This window comes from Hemitrygon akajei, chromosome 4, assembly GCF_048418815.1.
Source record: "Hemitrygon akajei chromosome 4, sHemAka1.3, whole genome shotgun sequence".
NCBI classification, from domain to species: domain Eukaryota; kingdom Metazoa; phylum Chordata; class Chondrichthyes; order Myliobatiformes; family Dasyatidae; genus Hemitrygon; species Hemitrygon akajei.
In genome coordinates, this window is record NC_133127.1 from 200,196,346 (window position 1) to 200,208,665 (window position 12,320).

A 12,320-nucleotide genomic window follows, 5' to 3' on the forward strand; every position below is an offset into this window, starting at 1 on the left:
AGTGCGTGGCTGCTGGCAATGGTGGTGGAGGCGGATACGATAGAGTCTTTTAAGAGATTTTTGGATAGGTACATGGAGCTTAGAAAAATAGAGGGCTATGGTTAAGCCTAGTAATTTCTAAGGTAGGGGCGTGTTAGGCACAACTTTGTGGGCCTAAGGGCCTGTATTGTGCTGTGGGTTTTCTATGTTTCTATCGAGGGGAGATTCAGAAGCCTAGAGCCACACAGACTCAGCATTTCAGGAACATCTTCATTCCCTCCACCATCAGATTTCTGAATGACCAATGAACCCATGAACGCTATCTCAACATTTCTTTATCTTATTTTGCTTTCTTTTTGCACTTCTCATTTCATTTATTTAAATATGCATTTCTTATGTAATTTTTCATCTTTATGATTACGTATTGCATTATACTGCTGCCGCATAACAACAAACTTGACAACATACACTGGTGATATTAAATCCAATTCTGATTTGGATTTGGGTTCTGATTTACTCTACCTTCTACGGGCAAAAGCCAATTCTGAATCCACACAGCCGAGTTCCACTGGATCCCACACTTCATCAGTGACCCGGGGAATCTTATCAAACTTCTTATTAAAACGTATATACACCACATTCACTGCTCTGCCTTTATCAATGTGCTCTGTCACATCCTCAAACAATGCAATCAGGCCTGTGAGGTATAACCTGCCCCTCACAAAGCCATGCTGAGTATCCCTAATCAAACTCGTATACCCTGTCTCTGCCCCACACGTCACCAGCACCAGTCTACCCACCATCAAGGACACATATACAGAAAGCTACTGGAAAAGGGCCAGGAACATCATGAAGGATCCCACCCACCCTGCTCACTGAATGTTTGTCTCACTCCCATCAGGGAGGAGGCCATGTAGCATCTACACCAGGACCACCAGACTCAAAAACAGTTTCCCCAAGCTTTCCCCAAGCAGTAAGGCTGATCAACACCACCCACTAACCCACTACTTAAGAATTTTTTCTAATAATGTTCCTACCATTATCTCCTATTCCCTTCTTGAACAAAGGAATACCATTTGCCACCAGAATATTACCATTTGATTGGATGGTGAACTGCCTCAGGTGATCTGTGGTGTATTGAACTGCCCTGTGCAGCCAGTTGCATGCTAGAATGACCCACGAGGCCAATGAAATGCCAGGACACTCTACATGGCCAATTGCATGCTGAGATGCCACAGCAGGTGTATGGTATCCTGAAACATTGTTGGTGGGATCTTGCTGTGAGCAGGTTGGGGAGCAGCTGATGAGCTATGCAGGTTCTGCCAGGTACCAGAAGCTGGTTTGTTCTACCATCAGGGTGGAGGTACAGGAGCCTGAAGACACATACTCAAAGTTTTAAGGACAGCTTCTTCCCCCTCTACCATCAAATATCTGAATGGAGAATGACTCCACACACACACAACCTCATCATTTTTTGCTCTTTTTGCACTACTAGCTGCATTTATTTATCATATATATATACACACACATACATACACACACACACATATATACACATACACACTGTATTTCTGATTATCATTTTTGTCTTCATGATAATGTACTACAGTGTTCTGCTGCCACAAATGTCATGACATATCAGTGATATTGAACCTAATTCTAACCCCCTCCCTGACCTGTTGCAGGGAACCACATGCGGGTTATTGACCTGAAGCAGAGCCCCAGGGTGCTGGGTGACGGGGTCCGCATTGGCCACCCGCAGGTGGACGGTGCGATGTGCAATCGTAGGGGCATCTATCTGTTCATTGGCACCCAGTACTACCGATACAACTCTCCGTCTGAGCTGAGTGCGTGGGAGAGCCCTCCAGACCCACACAGCATCAAGGACGACTTTCTGCATTGTCCGCACAGAGGGGCTCTGCCCCACCATCGCTAACAGTGTCTGTCATAGGTCCTGAATCTGCAACAGTTCCCCTCCACGCCGGCCCGGTACAAGCATCCAGGACCCCAGAGTGACCTGTCCCTGGTTCACACCAGGGTCACCGAGATTCCAACGGCTTTGTGACCGATTTATTTGAATAAATTCAGCCCTGAACAAACAGCTGTCGTTGTCTGTCATTTCTAACCCCCACTGGGCTCATTCAGCCACATCTGGCCCAGTAACAGATCAGCCCGAGATCGGGACCAGAGAGGGATGGGAAAGTGGTTGGTGTTGTCCAGATTCACATCAGTTTATTGTCGCCTACACCTGGGTACAATGAAGTTCCTTGTCCACGTGAACAGGCAGCACGGTAGTGTAATGCTTTACAGCACCAGTGTTCTGGGTTCAATTCCCACTGCTGTCTGTGAGGAGTTCTTCACACGACCGTGTGGATTTCCTCTGGGTGCTTGTTTCCTCCCACATTCCAAAGATGTACCACTAGTAGATAATTGGGCAGATGGGTGTAATTGGACGGCATGGGCTTATTGGACTGGGAGGACTTGTTACTGCGCTGTCTCTAAATCAATCAATAAACATTAGGGCACCATGCTAGCGTAACAGTTAGCACATTATTCAGGCGTTTGGAGTTCCTTCCCAGTATCCTTTGTAAGGAGCTTGTACGTCCGCCCCATGGCTGTGTGGGTTTTCTCTGGGTACTTCGGTTTCTTCCCACTTTCCAAAGATATATCGTTTAGTAGATCAGGGTTAGGTCTCGGCCCAAAACACCGACTGTTTATTCTCTTCATTGATGCTGCCTGACCTGCTGAGTTTCTCCAGCATTGTGTGTGTGTGTGTGTGTGTGTGTGTGTGTGTGTGTGTGTGTGTGTGTGTGTGTGTGTGTGTGTGTGTGTGTGTGTGTGTGTTTGTGTGTGTGTGTGTGTGTGTGTGTGTGGTTCAATGTGGCGGCAGAGGGGATCAGTTCATGAGCCTGACGACAGAGACAATCAGTTCCCGAGCCCGATGGCAATAGTCTCCTCCAATCTCCTTAAAATGAGGCCCCCTTGTATTAGCCATTGCAGTCCTGGTATAAAGTTTCCACCTGTCCGTTCAATCTCTGCCTCTTATCAAAGTTCAAAGTAAAATTTATTATCAGAGTACATACATGTCACCACATACAACCCTGAGATTCTTTTTCTGTGGACATACTTTGCAAATCTATAGAACAGTAACTGTAAACATCAGGAACTGTAAACAAACAGTGCAAATGCAAATATAAATAAATAGCAATAAATAATGAGCATGAAATAACAACCCTCAATATAATAATGTAACAGTCTTTAAATGAAAGTAGCTATTCCCTTTTGGTAAAGAGTCTGTTGATTGAGGGGAAGAAACCTGCTGTTGCGAATCCTGAGGCACTTGTACCTTCCACGTGATGGCAGCAGTGAGAATGCAGCCTGGCCTGGGTGGTGAGGTCTCTGATGACGGATGCTGCTTTCCTCGTCAACGTTTCATGTAGAGGTGCTCAATGGTTGGAAGGGCTTTACTGCTGATGTACTCGGCCAAATCCACTACCTTTTGCATAACAATTCTCCGTTGGTTATTTTCCCCCTTATCAGTAGTCATAACCCAAACATACCAGACACAGAAACCCATTACAGCATTACAGAGAAGCCATTTTGTTAGCCTGAACAGTGAACACCACTTACTGAGACTGAGAGACCTACATTCACCTCCCTACCAAATTTAGTCATGCCCTCATGACGCTCAGATAATTAGCCAACCCTTCCTGCAAAGCACAAAGCCCAACCCAAGGGCAGAAAGCAGTGATATGACTCCCCAAAACAGTGGAGATCACGCACTGTTTCCCGAGTGCTACATAGGCCAACCTATCTGGGGGGCATCTACTTCTCTCAGACCTGCGCACCCCCTCTTCTAACTCCTCCAGTTCGGACACTTCAGAAGACTCATGGACACTATGAGGCGAACCCTCCTGTGAGCGGTCACCCAAACCCTCTGCACCTCGGAACCCTCTATCTCTTGCTCAGGCCCCACATCCTCCCCACCAATGCCCTGTGGTACTCCCGAAGCCCATCACTAGCCCCACTTACCCCGTCTAACCCAGTGTGGGAAGAGCCAGGAGCCTCCCCCTCCATCACGGGAGCATCAGCAAAAGGCAGCATGTACCACTCATCCGAGTCAGCATCCCCCACAGGGGCTGGGCCCAGGCCTGCCTCTCCCAGTGTGGGCTCTTCCTCCACCTTGCGTGGACGCAAAGTCCTGGTACTCGGTGCAGCCGGCACCTCGGGCTCCCGCTCTACTTGTACATCTCGCCCCAGAGGCAACAGATGATTCCGGTGGAGAATCTTGACGGGCCCCTTCCCATCCTCGGGCCGCACTCTGAAGTCCGGTAAGTTGGGCAACTGATTCTCCATCACATAGGGCGTGCCTGACCAGCGATCAGCCAGCTTGTGCTTCCCAGGCAATTCCAAATTCCTTATGAGGACTCGGTCTCCCGGCAGGAGTTGGGAGAACTTCACTTTCTGGTCATACCTCTTCTTATTTCCCCAATCCTGCTTGGTGGCTGCCTCCCCAGCCAACTCATAAGCCCTTTGCAGCTCCTTCTTCGTATCAGCCATATACTTCAAGTAAGGCTTCGGCAACACTTCACCCGCGGCTGTCCCGAAACAGAGGTCAATGGGCAATCTTGCCTCGCGCCTGAACACCAGAGAATAGGGTGAATACCCAGTAGCGTCATTGCGTGTACAGTTGTAACAGTGAACCAGATGTCCAATATGTTGACTCCATCGACTCTTTTTGCTGATCTCCAGCATCCAGAGCATGTCTAGTAAGGTCCGATTAAACCTCCCCAGCTGGGGGTCGCACTGCAGGTGATAGGGCACAGTCCTCGATTTCTCAATTCCCAGCATATCCAGTAACTCATAGATGAGCTTACTCTTGAAGTCTTGTCCCTGGTCACTATGTATCCGCCGGGGAAGGCCATAATGCACAAAGTACTTCTCCCATAGCACTCATGCCACTGTGTCGCCCTCTGATCCTTGGCGGGGAACACTTAAGCATACCTGGTGTAATGGTCTGTGATGTCTAAGGCATTCGCTGTGTTGCTGCTATCGGGTTCTATGGCCGGGAAATCCATACACAGCAGATCCAAAGGCCCTGCACTCTACGAGTGCAACAACAGAGCAGTCTGCACAGGCAGCATCTTCCAGCGTATGCAACATATGCAGGACTTGTAGTACTCATCGACCTTCAACCTCATTCGGGGCCAATAAAACCAGTCCTTGAGCAACCCATAGATCTTCTCCACCCCCAAGTGCCCAGAGTCATCGTGCAGTGACTTCATCACAACCCTCCGAATCTTCTCAGGCAGGATCAGCTGCCAATTACGAGGTCGGTCCGGGGGTGACGTTACTAGGTATAACATTTGGTTCTTCAACCTCAACCGAGGCCACTCTCTCAGTAACAGAGACACTGAGCCGTGTTGTGTCTTCTCCACCCGGGCCACGTCCCCCTTCTCAACCGGGGCCCAAATAGTGCCAATGCCAGGGTCATCTCGCCGAGCAGCTGCAATTTCCCCAGGACTCAACTCTGGCAGCTGCGTGGTCTTCAGAGCAGTCATGTCACAGTAAACTAGGGGTAGGGCGTCATCGGACACCCCCAGTGGGTCCACCACATGATCTGGCCACTCCTTTCCTTCACCCTTCAAAAACAATAGGACCTGCTCTAAAAATCTCCACCCCCAGCTGCTGGCAACTCCTCTGGTGTCCCATCAAACCCTACCTCTGTGACAATGTGCACGCCCCATAGCCCCGCGTCACTGAGGTCACCGAGGGACGGTGGCAGTCCCACCACCGAGACGTCAGCACCAATCTGCACTAACACAAAGTCTAAATCCCCCATTTTACCGATCTTTCTGCTGACGATTTTGACCTTACCGATAGCTCTGACCGTACTCAAACATCGAATTAACACTGGTCCAAGGTACGCATGTCCACCCCACTTAATACGCAGGCCTGCGTAACGGGTACGTCCTCGATCTCACAGCAGAGTTCAATCTTATCTGAATCCATCTCCCCTCATTAAAACTGGGGCGAATTACCCCGTATGTGACAAATTCAAACCCGGATGAGAAACCCCACAAATGTAGCCTCTGTGCCCCTAGTTGGCCCCCATTCGCCTAGGGTGAACCGCCGTCCCCCCGCCAATAGTGCAATTCTTCGATGTAAATACGGAGTAATGCCCCCCTCCCCCAGTACACGCTCACAATACAAATACCAGACAATACACCCAAAAGCAGGTAAATAATTGTAACTTTATAGTTATCTCTTGGTGATGGGTTAGTAGAAACAGATAAAGGCACCAAATAAATAAATTTATCAGTTTGTGCACATAATATATTTTAATACGTTGGAGCTCACGCCTCTGGTTCCATCCACAACGACCTTCCGAGCCTTCGGCCACCGTCTGAACCGCCAACGTCCAGTATCCGTCGCTCTGGAACTGCTGTCCACTGCTCACACGTCCGTCCTCCTCGCTCTCCTCCCGAAAAAGACCACGAACTCCCACTCAGCTCACACATACAAGATAGCATAACAATTCTCCATTGGTTATTTTCCCCCCTGATCAGAAGTCATAACCCAAACATACCAGACACAGAAACCCATTACAGCATTACAGAGAAGCCATTTCATTATAACAATACAGAGAAGCCATTTTGTTAGCCTGAACAGTTAACACCACTGTTACTGGGACTGAGAGTCCTACACACCTCTCACAACTCCACCAACCGTGTATCATTGATAAACTTACTAACCCACCCTTCCATTTCCTCATCCAAGTCATTTACAAAAACCAGAAGGAGCAGGAGTCCCAGAACAGATCCCCGAGGAGCACCACTGGTCACCAAACTCCAGGCAGAATGCATTCCATCTACAACCACCCTCTGCCCTCTGTGGGCAACCCAATTCTGAATCCACACAGCCAGGTTTCCCTGGATGCCATGCCTCCTGACTTTCTGAATGAACTTATCATGGGGAACACCTTACTAAAATCCATATCCCCACATCCACTGCTCGACCTTCATCAATTACAGATTAAGATTCATTAATTTATCGCTTGGACATGGAAACATTCAGTGAAATTCATCGTTTCTGTTCACAACCAACAAAACCTAACAATGTGCTGGGGGCAGCCTACAATTCTGGTGCCAAGAGATAAAGAATGTGGTTTGTCACATCCTGAAATAATGAACTAGGCTCGTGGGGCACAACCTGCCCCTCACAACGCTGACTAGCCAAGAAAGTTACAAGAGGTCCAGGTATGATCTCTGGAAAGCCAACTCACGGGCAAAGTGGCAATTCGGGACTAATGTTGAATCAACAAAGGATCGTGACGGTTCTGGCAGAGTTTGAATACTATCACCTCTTATGAAGTTAAATGGACGAGAGCAGGGCTTCGCTTCCAGGTGAGCTCAATGCTCATCTGTGCTCGCTTTGGCCATCAAAACATGAAGGCTCCATCAGGGACTCCCACATCTCCTGATGATTCTAATATTTCAATCTTTGAGGCCAACATGCAAGCAGCCTTCAAGAGGGTGAATCCATGAAAAGCATCCAGCCCAGATAGTTACCTGGCCAAGTTCTAAAGACCTGTGTTGATCAACTGACTGTAGTGTGCACTGAGATATTTAACCTCTCTCACCAGCAGTGTGCAGTACCCACCTGCTTCAAGCAGGCTTCATTAATACCGGCACCCAAGAAGAGCCTGGGGACCTGTCTCAATGACTCCAGCAGCACTTATATCCACACTGACCAAGTGTTTTGACAGGTTGGTGATGAAACATATCAACTCCTGCCTTAGAAGCAATTTAGATCCACTCCAATTTGCCTACTTGAGCAACAGATCCACAGCAGATGCCATCTCATTGGCTCTTCACTCAACCCTGGTACATTTGGACAGCAAAGATGCATACATAAGGTAGAGTACAGTTCAGCATTCAATACCATCATCCCCTCAAAACTTATCAATAGTGAAATTTAAGAGACTACTAGACAGGTATATGGAGGAATTTAAGGTGGGAGGATATATGGGAGGCAGGGTTTAAGGGTCGGCACAACATTGTGGGCCGAAGAGCCTGTACTATGCTATGCTGTATTATTCTATGTTCTATAAGCTCCAAGACCTTGGCCTCAATACCTCCTTGTGCAATTGGATCCTTGATTTCCTCACCTGCAGATCCCAGTCAGCATCAATATCTCCTCCACAATCTCCATCAGCACAGGTGCACCACAAGGCTGTGTGCTTCGCCCCCTGCTCTACTCACTTATGACTGTGAGGCTAAGCATAGCCCCGATGCCAATTTCAAGTTTGCTGATGAGAGCACTGACATAGGGCAAATCAAAGGTGGTGATGAATCAGCATATAGGAGGTCTGGCTTAATGGTGTCATTACAACAACCTCTTACTCAATGTCAGCAAGTCCAAAGACCTGATTATTGACTTCAGGTGAGGAAACCGAAGGTCCATGAGCCAATCCTCATCAGAGGATCAGAGGTGGAGAGGGTCAGCAACTTTAAATTCCTCAGTGTTGTGATTTCAGCATGTAAGTGCGATTATGAAGAAAGCACAGCAGCTTCTCTGCTTCCTTAAGAATTTGCAGAGATTCGGCCCGACATCTAAGACTTTGACAAACTTCTATAGATGTACAGTGGAGAGTAGTGGACAGGTTACATCATGGCCTGCTATGGAAACACCAATGCCCTTGAATGGAAAACTAGAAAAAGTAGAGGAGCCCAGTCCATCACAGGTAAAACCATCCCAACCATTGAGCACATTCACATGAAATGATGTTGCAGGAAAACATCATCCATCAGCAAGGATCCCATCATTAGAACATGCTCTCTTCTCACTGCTGCCATCAGGAGGAAGCTACAGGAAGCTCAGGACACTCACCTCCAGGTTCTGAGCCTCAACCATCAGGCTCTTAAACCAAAGGGAATAACTTCAGTTGCCCCATCACTGAACTGTTCCCACAACCTATGGACTCACTTACAAGGACTCTTCACCTCATCTTTTAGATATATTTTTAAACTTTATTTATTATTATCATTTCTTCTTTTTGTATTTGCACAGTTTGTTATCTTCTGCACTCTGGTTGAACTCCCTAGTTGGACAACCTTTCATTGATTCGGTTATGGTTATCACTCTAATTTATTGAGTATGCTTGCAAGAAAATGAATCTCAGGTTGGACATGATGACATAAATTTGCTTTGAACTTTAATCAGACTATGCTTCTCCAAATGCCTACTTACTTACTTAAGGCCATCACCCCAGAGTCCTCAGTCCAGGGCCAGTCTTTCAAATTGTCACTACCAGGGATGGGGTCTTTGGAGCTTTGGTTGGCTTTTCTGTAGCTCTGGGTTTTTACGAGATGGGATTACTAGCCTCATGCAAAACCCTCCTCCTTTCACAGCCGGGCTTGGAACCATCCATGGCGAAATTTTCAAATGCCTAAAGGAAATGAAAAGATGGAAATGGAATTTAATGCGTGGAAGTGTGAGCTAATGCAGGAGAAATGCAGAAAGGGAGGGAAACATGGTGTATGTGACAGGATATAAAACATAGACCAGTACAGCACAGGAACAGGCCATTCAGCCCAGTGTTGTGCTAAACCAATTAAATTAGTCATCAAATGGACAACTAAATTAATCTCTTCTGTCTATACAATATCCATATCCTTCAATTTTCCTCACATTCACGTGCTTATCTGATTGTCTCTGGAAAGTCTCTAATGTATCTGTCTCTACCACCACCCCAAGCAGCACATTCCAGGCACCCACCACTCTGTGTAAAAATCTTTGAAATCTCCTTTGAAATTACCCCCTCTGATCTTAAATGCACACCCTCTGGTATTACACATTTCAACCCTGGGAATAAGACACTATCTGTCTATGCCTCTCATAATCTTATAAACCTCTGTCAGACCTCCCCTCAGCCTCCGCCGCTTCAGAGAAAACAACCCAGATTTGTCCAACCTCTCATGATAGCACATACCCTCTAATGTAAGCATCATCCTCTTCTGCACCCCCTCCAAAATGAGGAGAACGAAAGAGGGACTCCGGGGACTGCATGAACGAGACACAGGGAGGATGTTCCTGACAACAGAACTGGGAATCACTCCCTCAGGATATTGAGAATGCTATTTAGAGCCAGGAACAGATGAAAGTACTTCACCCAGAGAGGAGAACCTGTGGAATTCTCCCCCACACAAGGTGGAGGAGGCCAACTCTCTGAATGTTGAGGAAGAAGTTACTTACGTTGCCAAGGGGATTAAGCGAGATGGGAGAAGATGGTGAAGTGGAAGTCAGCCTGACTGTGAGAAATGTCATCTTCCTGTGTCTGTGAAATGAGTACTTAGCTGTAGTCAGCCTTTGAAAGCCCTTTTATCCCATCCCAATTATTTCTTACTGGAGACACCTCTCTAAAATATTTCACATCTTGACAACAGGGTTCAAATTCAAATTTAATTGTTATTCAACTATATCCACGAAGACAGCCAAAAGACATAGGAGTAGAATTAGGCCATTCGCGTCTACTCCACCATTCCATTGTGGCTGATCCCAGATCCCACACACCTGCCTTCTCTCCATATCCTTTGACACCTGACCAAACAGGAAATGGTCAGCTTCCACCTTAAATATACCCACGGACTTGGCCTCCACCACAGTCCAGAGCATTCCACAGATTTACTGCTCTCTGGCTAAAATAAAATTCCTCCTTACTTCTGTTCTAAAAGATGGCCCCTCAAATTTGAGGCTATGCCCTCTAGATCTGGATACCCCCACCACAGAGAACACTCTCTCCACCCGATCTAGTCCTTTCAACATTCAGTAGGTTTCAATGAGATCCCCACACATTCTTCTAAATTCCAGTGAATACAGGCCCAAAGCTGCCAAACGCTCCTCATATGTTAACCCCTTCATTCCTGGAATCATCCTTGTGAACCTCCTCTGGACCCTTTCCAATGACAACACATCCTTTCTGAGATAGGGGCCCAAAACTGTTGACAATGTTTCAAGTGTGGCTGACTAGTGCCTCATAAAGCCTCAGCCTTACCTCCCTGCTTTTATATTCTATTCCCCTTGATTCCTCTAGGGTCAAAGTGCAAATCACAGTACAGACAGACAGAATAACGAATAACATATAGTTACCTCAGCAGAAAAACAAAGCACAAAAAATAACCATGGCCCATTGCCTGGCGATTGATGGTGTATGGGAGGCCCTCATCCAGCTTGTCTTCCAACGAGGGAACACTGGGCCCAACTGAGCAAGGACTCAGGCACGGCTGCTGTGCCTCTGCTCTTTTCCACACCACCTCAGCGTCTTCTCTCCTGGGTGGCTGCATCAGGCGACCAGGCACCGACAGCACGAGGGCCTGGTCCACACAACAACCCAGGAGATGCAGCAGGGAGAGTAAGTAAAGCAAGCCCCTTTCCTCCCCCCAGTCCCCTGTCCCATCTCTGGCCTACACACATACACAGTCCCCTAAGCAGCGATAAAACAAGTCCCTTTCCTCCCCTATCGGCCTACACACATACACAGTCCCCTAAGCAATGATAACGAAACAAGCCCCTTTCCTCCCCCCAGTCCCCTGTCCCATCTCTGGCCTACACACATACACAGTCCCCTAAGCAGCGATAAAACAAGTCCCTTTCCTCCCCTATCGGCCTACACACATACACAGTCCCCTAAGCAATGATAACGAAACAAGCCCCTTTCCTCCCCCCAGTCCCTTGTCCCATCTCTGGCCTACACACATACACAGTCCCCTAAGCAATGATAACGAAACAAGCCCCTTTCCTCCCCCCAGTCCCCTGTCCCATCTCTGGCCTACACACATACACAGTCCCCTAAGCAGCGATAAAACAAGTCCCTTTCCTCCCCCATCGGCCTACACACATGCACAGTCCCCTAAGCAATGATAACGAAACAAGCCCCTTTCCTCCCCCCAGTCCCCTGTCCCATCTCTGGCCTACACACATGCACAGTCCCCTAAGCAATGATAACGAAACAAGTCTCTTTCCTCCCTCCAGTCCCCTGTCCCATCTCTGGCCTACACACATACACAGTCCCCTAAGCAATGATAATGAAACAAGTCCCTTTCCTCCCTCCAGTCCCCTGTCCCATCTCCGGCCTACACACAATGATGATGAAACAAGTCCCTTTCCTCCCCCATCTTCTCCTCACCTACCATTCTGGTTAGCCTGACGGAATTAAATCCAGCTCCCCAATTCTGAATTTATTTTGCACTTCACAACTGTCTGCGTTTGAAACACTGATTGTCATGTAGCACCAGGTTCATCCTTTGCTGTCTACACTCGATTTAACTCACTGCCATTCC

The 12,320-nt window shown here is 47.6% G+C and overlaps 1 protein-coding gene and 1 long non-coding RNA gene across 2 annotated transcripts in view; one reads left to right on the forward strand and one right to left on the reverse strand.

Annotated features, from left to right (window-relative positions):
• The window catches only part of LOC140727130 (hemopexin-like), a 39,472-nt gene extending 37,394 nt beyond the window's left edge, over positions 1 to 2,078 (forward strand). The window contains exon 10 of the mRNA XM_073044425.1: positions 1,665 to 2,078. Within this exon, the coding sequence (XP_072900526.1) occupies positions 1,665 to 1,915 (251 nt within the window). The 3' untranslated portion in view covers positions 1,916 to 2,078. The remainder of the gene's footprint in view (positions 1 to 1,664) is intronic.
• LOC140727132 (uncharacterized) overlaps positions 1 to 12,320 on the reverse strand; it is a 28,914-nt gene that overhangs the window by 15,344 nt on the left and 1,250 nt on the right. The window contains exon 2 of the long non-coding RNA XR_012098788.1: positions 9,236 to 9,430. This is a non-coding gene — a long non-coding RNA (uncharacterized lncRNA). The remainder of the gene's footprint in view (positions 1 to 9,235; positions 9,431 to 12,320) is intronic.